Genomic DNA, 24,485 nt, shown 5'->3' with positions numbered 1-24,485 from the left:
CCTAAAAATGGAGGAGGAGCGAAAAATACAGGTGAAAAAATGGTTAATGAGGGTTGATAATTGATGGATTTATTTATTAGATTTAATATTGTGATTGGTGATGGGTGGAGATCATTTTTTAGTTTCAGCTTTAGGCTTGGAGAGTTAGAATCAGTCTTGGCAGGAGCAGGCTTCGAGGCAGGTTTTTATTCTTTTTCTTACGGAATATTATCGACTCCAAGCTTGTTAAGGTGTTCGAAGTGCTCACTAATTCCCTTTACTTCTTCCTCTTTGATCTTCATGAACTCTGCAGTCTCCTCTTCAGATTTCTTTTTTTCTGGATCTTCTGCACAATTAGTCCAAAGTTGGTCAAGCTGGGCCCCTGTCAGCTACTTGAACTTCTGATTCTTTAATTTTTAGATGATCTATGAGTCCTCAGGCTCGACCTCTGCAGATTTGGCTAGATATCCTCTAGGCTTTGGAGTTCTTTTTAAATAAATTCACTAACATTTTCCTTAGCTTTTCAAGCATCTTGCGGTACGATGAAATGGCATCCCCAAGAGCATCGCAAGGCTTACGCTCTCTCAGGACTCTTTTGGTGAATTCCTTATAGCTTACGGACACTAGTCGATCATCATCATGTTGATGGGCTATCTCACAGGACGAATCCTCACAGTTAGAGCAAAAGAATGGATACTCTTCGCAGTTTTATGATAGGCATACCATGCGGGCTTCCTTATTATTGACACACAGTGGAAATCCTCCTTGCTTACCTTTTTAAGGGGATTTTGTTGCCTTATCGGTCTTTTTTGACATTTTATTATTATTAACGAAAATTAAAGCTGATTTTATTCTCTGTTTACTTGCTTATAAATGTTCTTTAATAATATTGATGAAATTGGTTGTTTATTAGACAGCTATAATATTAATATAGTTATAATGCCTCTGGAGCTAAGTTTACCGATCGTGAGATGGCTAAAGGAGCTTTCACTTATTCAGGGTGAAGTGATTGTGAATGACAAATGCGAGATAAGTTATAACGATCAACTGTATTTCGAAAATGGGTATCTGATCGGTCAATTGCTCAAGAGCATTCTAAAGTCGAAGGGCTATGCAAGCGAGGCGCTCATGCGTATCCGAAAAATTGCGCATATAAGCTCAAACGAAAATTGGAGGATAATTAAAGAAGTAGCGTTTCTGAGACATAGATCATGCAAGAAATCAATTTCTAAGAACCTATCGACCCGCATAATATAAACCTCGAACTTGTCCAAAGCATCGTGGAGTTTTTATTTGACCACTTCTGCCCAAAATTGGAAATAAAATCACCAAGAAAGAGAAAAGGACATATATCGACACTGCCACTTTTTCAGTCAATAAATAGCTTTAGCAGAGCTATAACCTGCTAGAGTTTTTCCTACTCGCATCAACGAAAGTTTTTAACATTCCTGTCCAGGAAGGCCTCGGTTGCTGTGAACAATTGTAAATATTTTAAGAAGGTAATAGTATAAGGAACAAACAATAACGGATATGTGCCGATCATTGGCTTTTATAAGTTAGTGGTGCAGCACATGCCGCTTGTCAACCAGCTAATAAGTGAATAATTGAACAGCTAAATCTCATTCATGAACTGTCTCGGCTTGGCCGTCTTGAGCTAAAATCAAGAGGTGTGCGATATCGGATGCATCATTATTGAAAATTTGAAAGCAATCGATGGCTTGAACAATAAGGGTATGCACTGTTAATGAGGTCTCCTAACGACAAAGTGTTGGACTTACTTCTTCGAAAAATTCATCCCAATTTTTCCTTAATCTTTAACAAATAAATTGAAACAAAGTTTCCCAATCCTTATGTCGAGCTAATCAATTATGGAAATTGCTTGAGTATCTCCACAAATCGATATATTGCAGAGAAATCCTTTAGCTTCTATCCATAAACCACTACCTCCAAAGAGCCTTTGAGAAATTTGAGCCTGACACAGTAAAGCAACAACCGAAGAGGATCAAGCTTGCAGCCAAAAATCTAATAAAAGTGATTGTTGCGTGCTTTTGGGGCAAATTAGGTTATTAGTAGAAAAATAGGATATGCCTATGCTACGAGCCAGAGTTTTGCTAAAGCTAATAGGAAAGATTGACAACTTTGTGTTACCTATTTTAGATAATCACTGAGCTGAGCATTAGATAGGCTGAGTTCGTCAAAAAATTCTATGAATTATCAGTAAATACTACAATAAAGGAACTATCGATCTAAAAGCCTTCATATTGAACAACTTATCATTCCTTTACTAGAACCACCCCGATCATTTTCCGTTGGCTTCTTTCTATAGACTACCAAATCGCTCTTCCAGTTCAAACAAGCGATTACCAGCTTTTATAACTTATGTCCAGAAATCCAGATCTGCTGGCTGAGGAGGTTTAATGCTTCTAAAGATATGCACAATTTATTATTACCAGCAGTTGCAAGCAGCCTGCTTTATCACGCCAATCAATAACCTGCTGAAAAGATTCACACCAGTAGAGTGGGCCTCCCAGCTGGTTCAAGAAATCCTTACTAAATGGCCTTCTCTACCTATTCCTCCCTTCCAAATGCTCCCGCCAAATACAAACAAAATCAAGTTTCGATCAATTGGGCTCAAAAAGAAGGAAATGCTCCAGTTCACTGAGCTCAACCGATATAAGAGTATATTGAAACTTTTAGCTGAAATTAATAACAGATAGTTTTTAGGTATGTATGGAAAGTTGCTCGGAACAACCATCCACAAGGTTGAGAAAAGCAAAATAAAGGAAATGCAAAATACTAAGGCATTCTTAAACAATCTACTTGCAAGAATCGATGCAAGAAAGATAGAAGTAAAATAGGAGAGATCAAAGTAAATTTTAAGACCAAGGTCATAAGCTATAGGCAGCTCATAACTTAGTGATAAGCTTGACACTGATCCATTCTATAGGAGTATGACCAAAGAGAAAATATGGATCTCCAAACTCCAATAAGGGCGCTCGAATAATAAAATTAATTCATGCGTTCTCCTCTTCCAGTTACTTAGTTTGAAGAAAATCCTCTTTTGCCGTTTAGCGATGAGGTTCTTTAGGACATGAGTTAAAGAAACTATAGTGAAGACGCTCTTTTCTAGAACTATGAGATCATCTATATTAAAAATACGCCTCAAAATATGCAATTTGTTGAAGTTTGTAAGTTAAGCATACGAAAGATCTGCGAATTTTTAACATTTTTTAAGGACTTTAAACATCCCCAGCTACTTTTAAAAGGATTTGAGTATCCTAGAGGCATCTTAGAACCGCTTGAAGCTTCTGTATGAAGACATCCAACAATCGCATTCAAACTAACAGTATAGATGGCATTATTACTCTTTGAGTTCAAGAGATCAAGAAGGATAACTGTGAAGTGCCTATAGTCATTTTATGAACTACTGATTGATAAAAATCACTAAAAGATAGCAAACATGTCACCTTAAACCAGTAAAAAAGATGATAAAATCAATTTGAACGCAAAAATTGACTTTAGGTATCAGATTTCGAAAAAACTTGTTCAGAATAATAAAAAAGCTGAGGAATATATGATCTGCTTTGAAGTCGTGAGTGATATATTGAAGAAAGCTATTGGAGCATATGCAGTTGAGCCAATGTCTTGCATCATCAGTCAAATATTGCCTTTTTCATAAAAATAATCACCCTCAAAACTGATAAAGCAGCTGTAGAAGAGCAGAGTGGCCGAATTTGAGCAAAAGTAGCTTGAGTAATTGTAGAAGATAATTGAAAATTAATCACGACTGCAAATATCTAAATCAAACAACCCCAATGAGAAACAAAAGTAGTAAAAAGACTCCTTTGATGATTTCCAAATAGAGATAACGATAGTCAAAGATAAATGCATCATAGAAGTGGGCAGATGTCCAAAAGAAGGTGATTTGCGGCGTAGATAGCTTGAGGGAAAGCAGAAGGCCATAAATGAGTATGAGTATTGATTTGTTTACATTGTCATATCATATCGTGTTTAATACATAAAAATAAAGAAAAATAATCAATATCATTTAAATACTGCGTGGTAGACATGATTTTGCATTCCCTGTTTCCCATTAGCACTCTAAATAAAAAAATCCTTACTTTTTGTTGGGGATATACAGATTGGCCGGTTTTTAAGTTATGACATAAAACTTAATGATCTTTTATCCTGGTAATATCTGTTTTAAATCTGGTCTACTGTATAAATCTCTTCAAAAAGTAATTAATATCTTATTTGATGTTTTCTCTGTTCATAAACTTTGCTTAATACTCATAAATATTTTAGTAAATTTAGAGTACTATTCCGAAGTTCATATAGCAGCTACGCATAAATTACTTCTTAATGCCTTCCTAATCGGAGTTTACTGAGAGAGTTCGGTTGAGCTTTGAAACATAACGACATTATTCGAAGGTCTTTTTTAGAAGGTTAAAGGATTTTAGAGGATGCTCAAAATCCTTTTTAAGAGTCAATGATGATGAATCTTCAAGGTAAAGATTCACTTTTTCTGTGCCAGGTAGGGGCATTAAGATGTATTTTCCTGGCTCAACAATCAGAGATTCGAAGATTGACTATTTGGTATATGTTCCCCAGATAATCTCATAATCTTAGTACCCTTAAAATTTAATAACCAGCAACCTTATAAGGTCAAGCTTTTAATTTCGCATTAAATTAGAATTCTACTTCTCTTCTAGACTGTCATCTCATAGATGACATTTTTAGATCCGACTTTTTGGCTTAGCTGATACCCTTTTAAATGTCTTGGAAATTAGACCAAAATTGAAGGCAGTTTGTAAATTTATTGGCTTTCTATGCTACTTTCTTAGGCTTCTTAATTTTTGCATTCAGTTATATGCATTTGAAGTAGCCTTTTTCGATGTTTGTAATAACTTTCTGCCCGTCATCAACCTAAACGATAACCCTAGAATCGCTCTCATCAAGATAGCTATTGATCCAGTTGCTTTTAGTCGACACCGTCATCCGTTTTGGCAAGATTGGATTGATCTCATTGACGTATTAGCTATCGTAACGGTTGTAGTCATCCAGCAGGATATCTTCGCATTCCCTGTCCCATATGTATTCGAATTATAGCTCATGTCTATGCCAGAATTATTGTAGTCAGTTTATTAGCAGGTTTAATTTAGCTGCTGAGTGCCTTAGTTCAATCCGCATCGCTCCATGCTTTTTAGATCTCTTTTATCGGTATTTGCATGGAGTTGGTTAAGCTCTTAATTGACTCTAGGATAGCATCGACAGTAATTTGTCAATTTTACTTATTTGCTAATCAATTTAGCTTCCTATTTGCCTCAATTCTTTTTTAGTCAAATTCTATTGCATTTAAAAAATATGTGTTTCATAGAATATTAATGCTAAATAGTACTCTAGCAACAATAAAAGGCAAAGAAAATTAATTATCCATGCTATTGAAGTAGCTATGAGCAGTTTTATTGTAGTCTTGGATGTTTAGGTAAACAAAAATCATCCTTTTGTTGTTTCAAACAATATTGAGCTATTTTCTCTTCTTTCTTATTAAATTCAACCATATTAATATTAGCATATAATTTATATATCTATAGGTCAAGGCACACATACATTTAATTCAAATAAATATAATAATAAGATGGAGCAAATCAAATCCCCAAAATCGCTCGCATATGCTCGTACCTCCCAATTTTACCTAGGTCTCGGTAGACCTCAATCAACTAAGGGCTCCAATGGAGAGCAGCACAAAAAGATGAAGCGTAATTCCACAGGAAACATATACGAATAGATCTTGGAGCAAATCCCTCTATAAGCAAACTCCTACATACGAGAACTTGTCAATAAAAATGAAAGATAGTCTGTTCCGATAACCAAGAATGAAATTATTCATTCGAGAAGAAAATCTTATGCATAAATTGTGATCGATTGTTCCGCAAAGGATATGTAAAGGAAAGAGAAAACAAGATAATAAAGATAAACCCTATGCAAATCGAAGTTTGCAGGAGAGGGTGACTTTTTGCAGAAGCAAATTACTCCAAAATATAGTACCATTCCTATCAATAAATGGACATCTGGATCTAAAAATTCTGTCAATTCTGTCAATATGAGCCAATCCAGCAAAATCATGATTAACTCATTTAAAAATTAGCCTGAACCCACCCAAGATTCCTTTTTAAGCAATCTTACCAACTACTTAGACGAACTTACGTAAATGCCTGAGAAACAAGCTAAAGCGAATTTCAACAAAAAGGAAATATTGAGTTAAACTCTCAAGATGAGTTCAGGATAAAGCGATGCATTCAAAATCGTTGCTAGGCTTGAGCAGTCACAAATGAAATTAAAGAATTAAAGGTTAAGAATCATTTACAGTAGAAGTAAATAACAAAATGTAAGAAGAGATAACAAAAAATGAAATAAAGTCTTTTCTAAATGCTTTCAGAGATCAAGTATCTCACGGCTCAGCTAAGTTTTTAGAAAAAATAAAGAAAGAAACTTGAAAAAATCATCGATAATTTCTAATTACGCCAAAGCCAACCCTAAAGAAAGACTATTGGCAAACACTATCTCCGTATGTAATAGCTCTAAAGCGACCTAAACACCTAAAACGAATATTACGACAATGAAGATGAAGAAAATACCTTTTTGGAATTTTCGAAAAATGCGACAGTTGACAAGAAAAAGATGATAAATGCCATAAAGATATACGATGATGAGAGAATTAGAATGCATGGAATGCTTGACTCGTAAAAAATTAATAAACTATTCAAATCTCACCAAAACAGTGATTGCAGTGACGATTGAGGATTTTCAAAAGATTGGATTTATACTCTGATTTTATATCTCTTATGAATTCTGTACATTTATAATACTTACTAATCAATTTATCTTCAAAAACTAAGCAAAATAAGACATTTTGTTTTTCCTTTTATCTTTTAAGTTTCTTGAGGACCTTATATGATGATATAATAATTCTGAACAGTAAATTAAAAATTAAAATCTAATTAATAATCAAGGCTCTAAAGATTATTAATATGGCCTCTAGTTGAATTACAGGTAATTCCAGAAAAATAGGAAGTCGTCATTTTTGAACCTAAATTAAGTAGTTGTTTAATCTAAACTGTTATAATTTTATTGAAAGATGAAGCTTCATTACTTGTTTGTAATTTTGTTTGTCTTACAAGTGGTATTAGCGGAAAGGCTCGGAAAAGTTCCAAATTACGCTGGCGCCATTATTGACCCTGATTTTGTAAACTCGACCCTCATCAGAGTTTTACAACACTTCAGTTGGTGACGAAGACAAAAATAATTAATCTGATTAACGTACCAGATGTAAGACAAGCTACCTACTATACATGTGGCCCATCTAGTCTGCAGGCAGTTCTAATGTACTATGGAATTTAAGAAATATAATTCATACTTTAGGAGATGACTAAAGCTACTTAAGATGATGGGACAAATATTCATGAAATGCTACGTGTGGCAAGAGAGTTCGGACTTAAAGGCGACCATCACTTCAATATGACCATTAAAGATCTTTAGGATTATTTAAATCGAAAAATTCCAGTTATTGTGCTGATACAGGCCTGGAGAGACGATGACGAGTAGGACGCAGATTGGGAAGATCTTTGGGAAGACGGACACTATGTTGTTGCCATTGGATCTGACGATCGCTACATTTACTTCGAGGATCCATCCATATTGGGAGGAATCGGCTACATCTAGAAAGGAGAATTCTTGACTCGTTGGCATGACTATGACACTGACATCACCATTCCGTACGTCCATTATGGATTGCCTCTTGAGGGAAAACGCTCCTGGGTTGAAACTATCCAATACATTCAATGATTTATCTCATCAATTCCTGTTATTATATATAGAATATGGAGCCAACTTCATTTCAAAAAGTTTCCCAACGTATAAAGGAACATGGAGTCGCCTACAAACTGTAGTAGCTTTGCTTGGATGAGATCAACTTGGTCTTATTCACTCAAAAGATCTCCACATTTGTTGAAAAATGTCAAAGATTAGAACACCTTTCACTATGCAACTGCCAGCTGAGTTCTCTCATCTATTTCCCTGCCTTGGGAACCTCTCAAACCTCGAACTCAGCTACAATAAGTAATTTAAATGCAATTTAGCCTTGAAAGCTAGCATCTTGAACCATTGGCTAAATTTCCACGATTATACTAACTCTCTTTGGACTTCAATCTTATCAAAGATTTTAGCTGGACTCGATATTTGAAGCGTACCCGTTTGGCTAAGATCAAACTCCAAGGGAATCCGATAGCTCAAGAGGCATAATATCGAGAAAAAGTTTATAAGGGGCTTGGTGCTGATTTATAAATGCTGGACGGTATTGATAGACAAGGAAACAGCATCGAAGAATCATAAAGCAGCTAAGACGTGGTATATCGATATTAATTTAGGATGAATAAGATGAGAGTGGGCAAGCAGGGGATAGCGATGACGAGGGTAATTCAAACGAGTCTGAAGAAATATAGGATTCCCTTAATAAAAAATGAAAATTTAAGAGCAAAGATAAGAGAATTGAATAAGCTGATTGGCATCTTGATTTTGTAATAACTTAGGATTATAATTTATTGATTCTTCTGAATAGAAAGATCAATCAAATATAAATGAAGGAATACTTAAAGGAAAAAGAAGCAATATTATTTTCAAATAATTTTCTCATATAGATGATCAATGATGCTTATGCCCATGTCCATGTCCATGTCCATGCCCATGTCCATGCCATGTCCATGCCATGATGTTAAGAATGATCTTTTCCATGCTCTTTCTCCCTGATGCTAGCTTCACAAGCATACTCGACAATAGGCGGGATCCCCATCCGGTGGCTTCATTGTTGACCATAGATGTTCCAGCGATGTCCAAATGAGCCCATTTAACACCTGGCTCAACAAACTCCTTCAAGAAGGCAGCAGCTTGACTGGCTCCAGCTTCGGCTTTTCCTGAGTGGTTGGTGAGGTCGCAGTATTTGGGGGTAATAATATCTTTATGATATTTGTTGACAGGAAGATGCCAAGAGCGTTCATGGATCTTTTCTCCAACAGCCTTCAGATCATGAACAAGGCCCTCATCATTACTGAAAAGTCCGGTAGCGTCACTTCCCAAGCAGGTGATCATAGCTCCAGTAAGAGTTGATAGCTCAATCAACACCTTAACATTGAAATTCTCCTGAACCCAATTCATGCAGTCAGCCAAGACCAAGCGTCCCTCAGCATCAGTGTTTCCGATTTCAACGGTCAGTCCCTTGCGACTTGTAATAATGTCAGAAGGTCTGTAGTTGTTTTCGTTGATAAAGTTCTCAACGAGGCCGATAGTGCAGTCAAGTTGATTCTGGCCTTTTCCCTGACAACGGATTGAAAGGCAGAAAGCACAGTCATGGCTCCCAGCTTATCCAAGAACATTCCCAACATACCAGAAGCTAAATAAGGCCAAAATTACCTGGCTTGATATTGAGTCCTCCAGTATCGAAGCAGACACCCTTTCCAACATATGCAGTCCAGTCTTGTGAATCTGGGTTTCCACGATAGGCGATGTTAACGAAAACAGGCTCCTTATCACTTGCACGGCCAACAGCATGCATGAGTCTGAATCCTTATTTAAGCAAATCATCTCCTGCAATCACTTTGATCTCAAGGTCATATTCCTTTGCAAAATCCTCAGCAATTTTTCTGAAGAATTGAGGGGATCCCTCAACGTCTCCTCTTCCATTGCCCCACTCCGGGTTCTATTTCTTGCCTCAGCAAGGCTAACCAGTCTTTGGTAATAGGGAGTTTTGCTGACGATTGAGACAGTTGGAGGAGTGTAGGGTTTGGACTTTCTCCAGAACTTATAAGGAGAAGAAAGGAAATCAGTAGCAAGCCCTAAGTATTCGGGTCTTCACTGCTTCCAAGTGAAAAATTAATGGAGACGTCAGAGGAGATAATGGTGTTGATGCCTTATGTGGAGTGATGTAGATTGTCTTCTTATCTCCATCAGCATGTGTTGCCTCACCCTCTGCAAGGAAAGTAGCCCGAAGACCCTCAGGAACCTTGTTTACCTCATCATGGGTGAGAACATTGTATAATGTGGTTGTGGCTTAGCCATCATGGATGATTTTATAAACCGGCAAGTTGCTGCTCATGCAAGATATTTAATTATGAACCGGTACTTATTTTCCACTATATAAGCTAAAGAAGATTCGAGGCACAATAAATTTTAATGCATCAATATTCAGAATCAGGCTATTACTCGCAATCCTAAGAGGCACTGTTCCGTCGCTTACGCTTTGGCTTCCGTTTTTTAATCTTTTTTCCTTTTTCAAACCACCTCATTGAAAAATTACTGATATCTTTCTCTATAAAGTCTGATTTGCTCAATGATTTCCCACGTTTCCCCCCCACACTATCCCTTATCCATTCTTTCCTTCATAACTGTCAAATAAACGCCCTTTACGTGTTTTACATGATTAGGCTCATAACCTTACCCCATTGAAGATGCTATCTTTTTATTGTTGGTGGGGATGTTCAAGAACTCGTTTAGGCCTTTTAAAAACTTTAAGTAGTCATCTTATTTCCACGGAATACCAGATCCCATGGCCCTATATTTCGTTAGCTCGACGAATTAAGGATTGTCAAGCATTTGTTGATAGGCTGACTTGACCCTTGCGATCTCCTCGGTGCTATTAAGCCATCCATTCATCTGCAGGGATGCTTATTAGCGCTTTCTCATCTAAATTGTGATGGCTTTGAGAGTCCTAACCCAATTCTTTAAAAACGTGATACTTAAGATTTCAATCTCAACTTCAGTTAAGTGTTTCTAAGAAATCATTGATAGGATCTATTGTGCCTGTGCATCTAGAGATACTGATTTTAGGCTTGAAAGATTTTGTTATCTACTTGTATTTGATTCTTTTTCATTAGGCTCCAGCTAAGCTAAAAGTTCAGGCTGAAGAAAAATCGTATAGGCTTTTTTGCAAGAGTTGATGAGATTTAGAGTCAAGAGTTCCATATGATGACTGTTAGGAAATTTTGGCAGGGATATTAATTCTAGACAAATCTTAAGAATTAATCCAAAATAGTCTACTATTGTGAGATTGATTAATGGTCTTCACTTTAGCTAGAACTTTTTTCAAGTTATTACTCAGCATCTTCTGAAATTTCCTTTGGAGATTATTTGGTCGTTGATACATTTCTTGTCTTATTGCTCAATAAAAAAACTATGCATTCCTGCATCATTTTTCTCTAATTTTCGTATTCAACTCGCTTTTCCCCTACTATTTAGCTACCCTTTTGACGGGGTTATTATTGTGGCAATTTATTTTATGCCTCTTGCTGCTCCAGGGAAATTTATCTTTTGGTTAATGACATCTTTTAGATGAGGAACAATGGTATGTAAGCCAAATGATTGAGAGGTTGTCGCGTGCCAAAATATGGCTCTGAAGTATTATGCAAAAGTTGAAATGTATAAGCTTCGGTAGTCTTGCGTTGGTAAGACGGTTTGAAAGTAGAATGGTTATCTATGTTAGAAAATACATTTTTGAGTTACTCAAGGTCTTTATGATAGCAAACAATGGCATGATGCTTCTGTTGTTGCTATTCATCCAACTGCTATTGGTTGTTATGGCGATACCAAAAGTTATTGTTGCTTCGGATGTGAGCTAGGATCTTGTCTGTAAGGGCTTGGAGAGTTTTTTACTATTTATAGCTGATTGAAAGCTACATAAGATAGTTCTGCAAATGATAATCTTCAAGTCTGATTAACTCCTACGATGTCAACTTCTGCTTTATGTACTGCAATAAATCGGGAATGAAGTTGATATTTAGGGATGTCTGCGCTCCGTAACGAGCCTCATAAAGCGTGAAGAGCCCAGCTTGGAGTTACCCAGGATCTGAGATAAAGCTCATCCACTTATAAATATATAATTAATCCCCGGCAAACTTTTAGAGAATAAAAATTGTTATGTATGATGGGACAACAAAATGATCAAATAGCAAAAAAGCTTGGTAAAAAGCAAAAGTTAATCCATGCTAGATAGGGTCCAATAAAGTTAATTTATATTAAACTAGCTCTAAGCATGATAAATAAACCTATCCACATCATATTAATCATCATCCTGCTCGTTTTCCAAATCCATATTTTTTCCTCTCATAAAATTGATCCACTCGAACAGAGCCTAAGTTTATAATCTTCGGGCAACCATCCCTATCCTTTTCTTGCTGGACACATTATCTACAGTAGAATGCATCGGAGACTCCTGGCCCGTTGCATATTAAGCATCGATTATGGTTGGTTCCATAGTTGCATTCATCGCAGATCCTTACTAGTGTAGTAAGGCGGACGTAAGAGTCACAGATAACACACTTTCCTTAGCATTTCTCGCAAAGTCTGCCGATCGCCACTCCCCACTGCTTTCTGCACATGATTAGATCTGGGTGGTGCTTAGCCATCTCTTATAAATGATTATCAATTTGAAGGGTTGATAAGATAAAAATTTACTTAATTAAAAATGATCATTTTAATCTTCGAATCTTGGGTAGGCGAATATGAGAAGATGGAGCCACATCGATAGTCACTGGCAGGCTACTGTAAGCAATTTATATGGTTTATTCTTCGGCTACGTTTATAGACTTAGAATGCTTTTGCTTATGCGGTGATTTTTTATGATGCAAATTATGATGCTTGCCAACTTTCGCTTTGATTTTTTGGGCTTTTTATTGAATTATTTCAAGTTAAGCTGAGGCATAGCCAGCATTGAGTACTAATAACTTTGATTATTGGTTGTTTCTGGAGCTAGAAAATGAAAGTTAGAATGATTTGCTATTTATTTATAGCTCATTCTTTGATTTTATAGGAATCTTATAACGCTCGTGATTAGGAAGTAAGTTTGATTGAGCATTTTACTACTCTTGCAATTAAGCATAACGATGCTTTTTAGAAAGGGAAGAAATTATATTTTTTCTTCTTTCGTCGATCATCTTTTCTGTTGAGATGCTCCTATTGCCTTGTGATGTCTTACTTGGGCTCTCAGATTTTTACAATGTTTCCATATCTAAGGTTGCTCTTCTTTCCTTTTTTACTCTCTTTCCGACTGGCTTATGAAAACTCCAATAGTACTTATAGTATTTTTCAATGTTCTCTTTGATATGGTTCATATGTTTTCTATATTTTTAGCTATTTATTTGACCCTTCTCTTAGCCTCGTTTCTTCTTCCACCCTTTCTCAACCTTCTTGCATAGGCCATGTCTAAATCGGGAACACAACCTTATATGCTCTTGTATAAGGTCTGGATTTATTCGGCATAGGCAGAGTAGAAAATCTATTTGTTTATCGGCAAGTTTTACTAATTTCTAATGATTCGAAAGACCCATTTTGAATGATTTCTATGAGGGGGATTGCGATTTCATTCTAATTTTATCTGCTTTTCTCTAATCAAGCTCAAGAGTAACCATTGCTCTCTTCTACCGATAAGAAGACGAAAGAATGCTTCTATGTCCTGGAATTTGAGGTTTCTTTTTGACAACAAGACAATTAGAATCAGGCTATTTTTATTATTTTTCATTTTATTCTTTATTTTGGGACTGGTGAGGCCGCACATGCCTACTATCCACATAGAGGCTGTGGATAGTAGTCTTCAGAAACTCATGAAATTGTTTTCTGGCCCATTCCACAAGCCAACTGAAAAAAGTTGTTGCTAATAATCCCTATTTCAAAGCAAATGTACCTTAGGGCATAGTTTCTTTTTATGAATGTTTAAAATTTCCTGTGCTCTGAGGGTGCAATTCTGGCGTGTGAAGAAATTGACAAAAGTTCAACGACAGATGAAATCGGGTCGTCCTTGAGAGTAAGGGGAAGATCTGGGTCATGTATGCTCATGATTTTGTGAGTCCTTTCGAGAATATGCCTACGTGCTCTGCAAGGTACATCAATTATTCGTTGTTTGTGATTCGCTTGCTATCCAATGATTGCTGCAATCTTGTTTCGACCAAAATTCTTAAGGCTTCCTTTTTCTTTTCGATGAGAAGTTCGTCCAAAAGCACGTCTTTTTAAGCATTTGTTAGGAGGGTTTATTTATTATTAATGAGCGTGAATTTATGAGTGAGAATCTCGAAAAGCTCTTACATTATAATCTATTCATAAAATTATTTTCTACAAAATGAAGCAGTTATGCTATTCCTTGCGTATTTTTGTAGGTAATTTTATAAAAGAATAAATTTTGTGCATATTCACACATTGGGTATAAAAATATAGGGAAAAAACTATTTTTGATATGGAATAAGCATGGTTTAGTATCCCCATGCTATCCTTTGCAAATTAAGGCATTAATTTTATTTAAATTATTAGATAGGATTATGAAAGAGTAGGCAATTCAATTTATTAATAAGTACAACTTATCATTTCATAATTATTTCTTGATGTGGTACCAGTACAAGGTGATCGAATGCCAAAGAGATCAAAACAAGCATGCCTTAGCTCTTAAAATTTGCGAAGATATTAACCCCCAAACAATCATAGAGATTGAAGTGGACTCAACCTAAATCTAAATTTAAGGAGTGTTTCTAGAAGTGATTAAGGCCTACCAAGACATACTTATTTCTTCATCAGCAAGTGTTCTTCAGATGTTTTATGGAGTTTCCTTTGATGAAATCAAGATCTATTCCAAAGAACTCAGGATATACCAAACCGTTAAAGAGATGAAAAAATCAGAAGAGTAGCGAAAGAAAAAAACTCTTTAAAAGACTAAAACAATCAACAAAGATAACTATCATAAAAACTCATAAAAATAAATAAATCGGCTAAAAAGTATAATAGTTGAGAAGGACAAAAAGATAAGATAATTACAAACCGAAAACAAGGAACTGAAGTAAAAGAACTCAATCATGGCTGGAATTTAAGTCTTACTCAAACAAACATAAGAAAAGCTGGTTAGGTAAAGATAAGAGAATGCGAAAAGGAAACTTGCGATCATTGAGTTAGAAAACATAATTTTTAACATCAATAAAAGCCAATAAGAATAAAATAGAAGCCAATAGAATCAGCAATACAGGCCAGTAAAGGGAAAATATGAATTAGTTCAAGATATCGTCAAAGAAAATCGTTGGTATGAGCAATAACTTGAAATTAAAAAGAAGAAAATTTTAATGCTTGAAATCTAAGTCCACTAACTGAAAAAAGGAAGCAATAATCGATCATCTAACACCACGGGCTGATACTTTAATATAATTATTATCAATATTAGGTCTATTAATAATAAGATCATTTATTTTGAGAAAGGCCATCTAGATTTTTTTATATTTCTTGAAGTAATTTGTTAAAAAGATTATGATACTTGTTATTTTTTCGATAATCTTTAATCATTATAGTCCTTTTAAAAGGAAAAGCTTTTCTACATTGATCGTGTTTCAGTTTGTTGGCCTTTCTATACAAAAATATAACTTTTCTATCACTATTTTTTTTTAGTTTTTCCAGTATATATACATACCTTTTTTCGTGAAAATCAGGCGGAAATTATTTGTCAAATGTATTTATCACAATCAAATAACGATATAAGATAATGTGAAGTAATATTCCTGCATTACTCTTAATATGAGGAATTTTTTCAATCACAAATCGCAAAAGTCTCTCCGATGCAGCATCCTTTTTAGTATTAAACTGAAGTATCATCACTATAACGCAACTTGCAGTATATTTTTAACATTATTTAATCAGTCTTCTGTGCATTCCTTTGATCCTAGCTAGAATTTGAGGGCATTTTTAACGATTCCTTAACACAAATTTGTAAACTTAATTGATATATCTATTCACATAATAAACCTGAAAATTATCTTGCAAAGCCTTCAAAACGCCCAAATGAAAATGAAATAAATTTTCATAACGTCTATTCCATACCAAAAAGAATGTGATGATTTCATAGATAGTGATATCTGGTAAAATTGTATTAAGTAGTATTTTATCTTTCAGCTTACATAATACATGATAAACAAAAGTATAGTATTAAGTTGTATCCTTGATTTTTGAATTCTGCAGCATACCCAATACGCTGTTAATATAAACTATAATCTATCTTTAAAATATTTAGCCGTGGATTGGATCTATTTTTAACATTTGGCTTATTGCAATACAAGATAAATTTATATTTTGGGTATGTTGTTCCGTGGCGGCCATATATAGTTTAAGCGATTTTAACACATTCATATAGCTAGAATTGAGATAATCTTATTAGATTGAAGCCTCGTATTAGCTTTTAATACGATATGCCATTATCCTTATCTTTTCAATTGCTTCTGGATCTAAAGGTTTATTAGCATAATAGAAAATGGTAAGAAGAATGTAATAATTTTCAAATATGGCCATGAAATCTTTTGAATACTTTTGCTTAGTGAATTAGATGCTCATAATGAGCTAAAAGCTAACTTTTTATTTGATTAACTTTATAACCTAAAGGCTTTTGCCTTTAATCTTTTGCAAATATCTCAGGTGACTAAAAATGATAATTTATTTGAATTTACTGTAGCAAATTGACTTTGGATTTAGCGATTGCAAAAGCTATTTAATGAATTAATATTAAAAATCCTTACCCTCATCGTCGATATATTGGTATCGACGCACAAAGTATCTGATTAAATTTGTGCCTTGAAGTATTTTACGAATACTTTTTGATGTCTTTTTGTAAATGTGTTTGTTATGATTATAATGAGCGTGAAGCGCAATTTAAAAATCATAAGTATTAAATACATACTTAACTTTTAGATTGTTTTTCTAACTTACGTTCTCATGGTAAATCCTTTCAAAATTATTAATATTCATATGCTTAGATTTAATGAACTCCCCGAGTACTGAAAGCTTTATATGAAGATAAGTATCGTGGGAAAAGGTCTTCTTCACTTATTGTAAGGCTTCACCTACATAAGGGAAGTAGCTTGAGATATATTGGGTAAAAATGTTAGAAGTGAAAAGGAAGATTATAATGTCATGAACCTTTTATGGAATGAAAGGTTTGACCTTTAGTAATTAAGCTATTACCACTTATGTTACAGTTTATTTGAATTAAAGCTCAGGGTACCTCGATAAGATACGAAATTTAATCCAAACAATTGACATGGAACTTAGATAGATTAACTAGGCTTTATGAATATGGTTTGCCATTTATAACTTACCGATTCGCCTTATCACTTCGACCAATTACTATAGTGGGTAGAATTAAATGATGGCTAAATTGTGAACCAAGGAGGGATGACTTACAGATAATATGATGAAGGATGAGTCAAGAAATATTACAAAATGTGGCTCCAGCAATGGCCAGTTGATTTACTAGCCCTTTTTACTTGAGATTGGGAGTGTTTAAATAGTCAAGCATATGACAAATGATCTTCATCTTATTCTTTCTGTCTTTTCCACTGAAATGGACTCCTCTTAAATCTGAAAATTAGGTGAATTTTCGAAAATAAAACTATTTTTATACCTTCAAAGCTGGATTCTATAAGAAAGCTACCAAGTTTAAGCTAGTCTGTAACTATTTCTTTGATAGATTTATGGCTTAAATATTCAGACCATTTTTTAATTATCTCATTCTTTCGACTATAAGCTAAGGTCCAAAGACTCTACCACTTTGGTCTTAGCCTTATTCGTCTTTGGAAGCAGCTGGCTCAATAGCAAATTATTCACTATAGCAAAGATTGAGTTTGAAGCGCTGGATTAGCTCGAATGAGATGAATTTATCGAATTTATTATACGAAAGCAAATGTAAGCAGAGGGTCTAAAGATAGTAATTGTAGGGTAGGTTTGTTATAAATTCCACTAAATTATCTTTATTTTTGATTATAATTGGTTCATGCAGCTTATACCATTACTCAATTGGCTTTGAGGAGTAAATAAAGCTTTTAATCTTTAAAAATGTGAAGCTTTGCATAACTTTTCCAAAATGAACACCTGAGGGAAACGTCTCAACTTCATCTTAAGAGTCTGATTCCATCTATTCGTTATCGCCTTTCAGAAAATTGATCTTTTGTTATATTTTGGCATATTCTTTGGACATCTCCGCGAAAGAACGAGCCATGCATACAGTATCGTTATAGTAGAGGTCGATCAATCCACTTATTGAATCATAGTAAAGTCTTGTCATCTAGGGACAACAGTAACTGAGTGACCCCATAAATGATGTTGGAGTTGTCTCACCAGGATTCTAAGTAATAACTTCCGAAAGCCCGAAATCGATAAAAATAGGCTCATTTAGTTGTGGACTGAAGCAAAAGTTTTCTGGTTTTATATCGATGTGAACAACTTTCAGCAAATGCAGTCTCTTCAATTTTTACTTCAAGATATTGATAGTATACTCATCTACCTTTGGCAGTGGAACACATTTCTCCATAGCAAACTCAATGCAATCCTCATAAGCAATCAAATCAAATCCCATTAGATCTGTTACCTGTGGGCCAACACCAAGCGCTGCTGCAATTTTCAAAAAACTGAATTCCTTGACAACCAATACAAGTGTGTCAAGAAAATCTTTTGACTTAAAAGTTGTACATTTGACCACAGACTAATACTATCTTGTTGAGCATTCGTATATAGTAGCAAAGGTGCTTGCTTTTCCCTTGAGAAAATGTGTAAAATTCTTGTATATGCTATTGTAAAAGGTGAGGTAAAGTGTGAACGGACCGAGAAATACTTCCAATGTTACAACCTCGCTTTTGAAACTTGAACGAATTGCATGAATGTTAAATAACTTATGAGGCCTTCCTTACTCATATCTTATTCCTTGCTTCAGCAAGCTTCCAATTAATTTTTCCTTTGATACGATCTCATTCGTCACACTTAGAAGAATAATTCGTATTCATCTTTTTTATCTTGGTCTAAGGCAGGGATGGTTTGTATAGGAACAGGTTCTTAGAGTAGCCTTTATATTTCTTACTGGGTATGCTCCTTGTATTTTTAAACTTCAGTCATTAATATATTATATAATTAATCTGGTTATTAATTCTAGCCAAATTAGTGGATTTATCTGTAAAAAATAATTTCAATTTCAACATTTTTTTTAATTTTTTTGATCTTTTGATTGTCTAATCTGATTTCGATAATTTATCTACTTTTTTATTGACAGATAACAATCCCAAGGACGCTTATCAGGTTCCAAAAAGTATGATTTTAATTGATGGGCATTCGTAATTATAATCTGGGCTTCTCTTAAATTCTAATTTAAATGCCGAAGTAGCAGGTGGAGCTATAAGTCCGTAAGCGCATAGAAGTAGAGGGAAATCGCTAAGGGATGGAAAAACTTTGCCTTGATGATATACCCATTCGCACATTCACGCCTATCTACGGAGACTGCTTTAATCTTGCTCCAGCTTGGAATATCTAACTATCAACTCTTGTCAACTGGTTTCTCTCGACGGTTTCCCCAAGTTACCATCCCTAATCACTCTGGAACTCTCGGAAAATGAGTATACCGTTTATATTTAGGTTAAGTGGAGGTCTTCTGAAACTGCAGCACTCTTTACAGGTCACATTTCTAAGTTTGGGCGGAAACAAGTTTGACAAAATCTCAGAATTGACTGCATTAGCATGCTTGCCTGAACTTTAAATACTGATTGTGCATCAAAACCCAGTCACAGAGTAGCCAAATTATCGTCAGCAACTATTTGCTGCTCTACCTACTGTAAGGACAATTGACTGCTATGATCGTGATGATCATTTCCACAGCTCAGACGGGGAAGATTCTTATATTACTGACAAATATCATTCTTTTAATAACTTGGACGACGAACTGCCTCGTTTAGAATAGCAAAAAGATGCTAAAAATAGGAGTAAAGATCAGCAAAAAATCCATTTTTTAAAGTAGAAAATGAGATGAAAATGTAGTAAAACTTCCCAGCTAGACAATAAACCACAGAAAATAAGAATACAATCAAGCGAAAAATCGAGCTCGGCCATAAAATTCTTCAGACTAAGATTAGCCAAATTAGATGATAATCCAGTTCAAGCGAAAAATACAAAAGCAGCAATGATCTTTATGAAGAGGTTGAGACTATATAGCCAATCACTCTTTCCATTCGCTACCACTATTACCATCATCTTCCGGTTCGACTGCCAGCCGCATTAACTCGCTTGCCCTATATTTAACGGGGATTAGTTCGTTGAACTCTGGAAGGTTGTTGTGGCAAGAGACACAAAGATCAAATCCGCACCTGCAGTATCCATAGGCCGTGTTGCTCATTAATTGAGCAGGAACCTAGCAAATATCACAGTACCTGTTCTTGCCCACCTTGTTACTTTTCCTTAATCGATGGCCCATCGGACAAAGTGTCTTTGAGCATGGGAATGGTCGACAGGTCACACAGTAACCAACTATTTTATCTCTTGTGCTGCATTTTGGACAAATTGAACGGCAAAGCCTCTCCTCATGGCATTGGCAGCATATCTCATTCGATTCTATAATAGATAAAGGCTGCCTGTAGATTATCGGGAATGCATCTTCATCCAAAAAAATAAGCTTGTGACCTTAAAGACACTTATAGCTTCTTCGCAATGACTAGGCCTATCGTTGCTCTGGCGATATGAATAGACAGATCTTGAAGTGGTCTGCCAGTTGATATCCGGCCGTGATCGAAATATTGCAATCTTCAGGCTTGTAAGGACATCTTAAAGTAACATCGGGAACTTCTACTTGAAAAGGCTATGAGCAGCGATTAGGGCAAGCGTTTTTGCTCCTGCGTATGGATTCCGCCACACATTTGATGCAAAAGAGTTTGCGGCAGGGCCCTTGGCATTTGGCTGGCTTGATGCACGGCAATAGGCAGATGGCACATTATTCTTATTCTTTGATTTAGGATGGGTAGCCTACTATTTCATTCAGATTTATATCTCTTTTTAATGTCGCCTATTAACCATTATTAGAATATAAAATCAAAGGATTAAAAAGCCTAGAAAATTTATCTGTTAAAACAGTTTTGCAGTAATTAATTTTTGTAATTATGATTGGCTTGGCATGCATGGTATTAATTTTATAATTATTGAGAAAAGTGTTGTTAAAATTATCATGTAAACAGAATCAAAGCTTATCTTCTTTCTCAAGAAAATCGGCAAGGAGTCATATGACGCAACCCAAAAATAAAAACAGACATAAAAAAAAGCCATACAAGTAGAAAAAGTAGATCTTGACTCGAACTTGTATGCGAATGATTTTTTCAGATTCAGAGCTGATTCAAAATAATCACATAGCTTCAAAGAGGTATAATCTGGGAAAAGATCAAAGCATTCTTTATAGATCCTTGTAATCAAGACCAGAGTTAATTCATAGTTAAAGATTCAAGGATGAAATAATAAAAGTTATGATGAAAAGCGCGATTAAAAAGTGTACGCAGAAAGACACAATTGATGAGAGCGACAAAACTGTCTCTCAAAACAAATTATACCGCATACCAATCAACAATAACAAGATAAAAGAAAAATGTGATAAACATTTAGGAGGCTTCCTCTAAATCCCTCACATTTAAGAAAAAGCTGCATCCACAACTTCTCATAACTTCAATACGTATCAATAATTTAAATAATTTATGTCAAGACTGTCTGAATAGTCATAATTAACTTGCCAACCTTCTCAAAACAAAAAAGTCGCCATAATCATGAACAGTAATAAGAAATGCAGTATTGTCCCTGCTCTCAAGCCAAATACTTTCAAGCAAAAAGATCAAAAAGATTCTAAATTGAGTGTTGTGAGATTCGAACAGTACATGCTGGCTAAAAAGACAAAGATGCATTTTTAGAAATCATTGATGGTGAAATCAAAAAAACAATAGCTTGCCACTCACATAATCTCAAGATATAAAATGAAACACAAAAACAACAGGGAACAAGACAGGATACGCACTTTATAAGATGAATCTCTCGATTTTATAAATCGAAATAAAAACTGTTGTAATCTGATAGCTAATTACTGGCTGTTGAAGGAACTAAGAAGTAAAAACAACAGCTTTCACCACGAAATCGCCAATCTCATCGAACAAAACACTACAAAAATATCTCATTTTTCTCAAATAGCCATTAGGAAGGTGTTTATGAACAAAAAATAAAAAGCTATAGATAATTTTTATTTGTAATTAACCTTGCCCACAAGATTTTGATCCCTTAGTAATCTTAGATGGATCAACTGTTAGATAAGATAGGTTAGCAGTCTTCAGGCCAACCTATTACATAGGCCCTGGAAACAATTCAATGCTGATTCGAAGTTTAATGAAAAGGAGAGTATGGTGGGATGAAGTAAAGTAAAGCCAAAATGCCAATTTCGTCTGGACACAGATAAAAATTGCATCAATATTCTTGAATCAAGAAGTGGGAGTCAAGGCTGTTGATAAAAAGGCACTTTAGTAGGTTGACAATAAGGCTAAGATAGATGAACCTTTACCCTAATCACAATAAAAAAATGGCAATCTTGAGCTAACAGCTCGAAAAGATCAGCTTAGCGGAGATAAACTATTCGTTTGTGAAAAATGGAAAAACCCTTCTTACTAAAATAAAAAATCTTCTAAATTAAACACATCTACAATTGTTCCAAAAGGTTTGATGTTTCGAGCTCCATTTGCACTGAAACAGTAATAAAAATTCTATCTAAATTTGATTTTAAGATTTACAAAAGATTAGGATAGAAACCTCTGAAAGAAGACTCTTTAGAGCAAAGACTTAAATACTTCCCCAAAGATTATCTTAGTATAAAAACTCCAACAGATACAGCTCAAGTGCATAATCACTTATAATTCAATCACTATATTGGCAACAAGAAATCTTTGTTTTATCACATGCGTCTGTATTATCAGATAGTCAACAAGCCAATAGATAAAGCATTTCCTTTAACTTTTCATATTAGAACAGGATAAAATGATGTTCAATTCAAAAATTTTCTTGAAGAACATCAAAGAATTTCCAAAGAGGAAAAACATTTGAAAAACATTTGGATTTTAAAACCTGGCGAAAACAGTAATCGCGGCTGTGGTATTGCAGTGATAAAATAACTGAAATAGTTAAAAAAGCATTTAAAAAAGCCTTAAAGGCATAAAAATGGCGACATTAAAACTTTTATCCTCCAAAAATATATCTAGCGTCCATTGCTTTACAGAGGCAGAAAATTTGATATAAGACACTATATGATTATAAGCGGAATGCATAGCCGCATCAGAGCGTATTGGTATGGCGAGGGTTACATCCGAACCTCATCTTATATGTTCAACCTTGAATTGGTAAATGACCCTATGGTCCACCTAACAAACGATGCGATCCAGAAAGAAAGTGAAGATTATGGATATCATGAGGAAGGAAATAAGGTATCCTATAATCAGCTTCAAAAGTATTTCAACCAAGAGTTGCCGTAAATGAAGTTTGATTTTGGAATAATCTTCAGCAAAATGAGAGATTTAGCTCGAGAAGCAATATTTGCAACTTATCCTTCGCTGGATCCTCATAGCAGACTTCATAATTTTTAGATATTTGGCCTTGATTTCATGATAGATTAAGGCATGAACGTTATGCTAATATAGGTTAACACTAATCCTTGCTTAGAGATCAGTTGTGGCATTCTCAGTAGGATCATACCAGGCATGCTGGACCAAGCGCTGAGAGTCTGTCTCGATCCTTTATTTCCACCTTCTGTGCATTACTCAAATAATACAAAACACTTAGTTCCTGATTGCAGTTTTTAGAAACTTCAAATGGAGCTTATATTTGATTCAGGAAGAGACGGAGAAGCCCTGAAAAATCTTTATGAATTGCATGAAGATTAATACAAAGAAATGATGACACTTTTGGAAGGCAGCTAGCAGGAGCCTGAATAAACATATGATAATTAAGGTGTGGAGATCTAATACGAAACATTAATTGTGTGATTATTCATGACAGTTTTGACAGAAATGGTATTCATTCATATTCAAAGGATAATGCATTAAAAATGATATCGTCTATAGGACAAATAGATATTATATTCAAAAGCTATAGCTGCGTTATTTTAATGAGCTAGATTTAATATAAAGTTTTACAACGAAAATGCTTTATCAATAAAATGAACTTTGGATGACTATATTTAATGAATAATTAAAAAATGGCAAATGGCTATTAACCTATTTCTATTGTTATTTTGACTAAAATGAAGAGTTAGCTGGTAGTTTTCAACCCGTTATTTTATAATATCCTATAAAATAGAACAATTTTATCGAATAATTTATAATTATTCCATAGAACATTCCAAGAAATGGGAATACTGGACTATAGTTTGCTCGCTCTGTCACTTTTATTGTTTCTACTCAGCCGACTCTTGGACGATATGAGCTGGTACGACGTGGGAGTCGCTAACTAGGTGTACGTCTTCTAAGGAGTCGGAGTTGCAGGCCTCACAATATGCGCACTCTTACAGTTTGTTCGAAAGCGCCATATCAAAGGCATTTTCAGGATCCTCTTGTTCTAATCTCAGCTAAAGTTCATAATATCATGGTCAATAGTGGTCACGATTGGTCTTCTATTTT

At 34.9% G+C, this 24,485-nt stretch overlaps 1 protein-coding gene and 1 pseudogene across 1 annotated transcript; both read right to left on the bottom strand.

The window, feature by feature from the left end:
• Nucleotides 1-8,679: 8,679 nt before the first annotated feature.
• Nucleotides 8,680-9,586, bottom strand: LOC116245479 (uncharacterized). The gene is made up of 2 exons (XM_031616999.1): nt 9,445-9,586; nt 8,680-9,392 (listed from the first exon to the last, which is right to left on the bottom strand). Exons 1-2 carry the CDS (start codon nt 9,584-9,586, stop codon nt 8,680-8,682), a joined length of 855 nt encoding a protein of 284 aa, XP_031472859.1.
• A 2,506-nt stretch (nt 9,587-12,092) lies between these two features.
• LOC116245478 (PHD finger-like domain-containing protein 5A) lies at nt 12,093-12,431 on the bottom strand (annotated as a pseudogene).
• Nucleotides 12,432-24,485: the final 12,054 nt, after the last annotated feature.

The sequence above is a fragment of the Nymphaea colorata genome, unplaced genomic scaffold, assembly GCF_008831285.2.
Source record: "Nymphaea colorata isolate Beijing-Zhang1983 unplaced genomic scaffold, ASM883128v2 scaffold0684, whole genome shotgun sequence".
In the NCBI taxonomy this organism is placed as follows: domain Eukaryota; kingdom Viridiplantae; phylum Streptophyta; class Magnoliopsida; order Nymphaeales; family Nymphaeaceae; genus Nymphaea; species Nymphaea colorata.
The sequence above is the reverse complement of the archived record's forward strand: the minus strand, read 5'-3'. Positions and strand labels throughout refer to the sequence as shown.

Bases quoted from the DNA above. Each gene is read 5' to 3' on its own strand.
- LOC116245479 (XM_031616999.1), bottom strand. From the start codon at position 9,586: ATGCATGCTGTTGGCCGTGCAAGTGATAAGGAGCCTGTTTTCGTTAAC. The intron at 9,393-9,444 runs GTAATTTTGGCC...TTCTTGGATAAG, and splicing joins AGGACTCAATATCAAGCCAG to CTGGGAGCCATGACTGTGCT.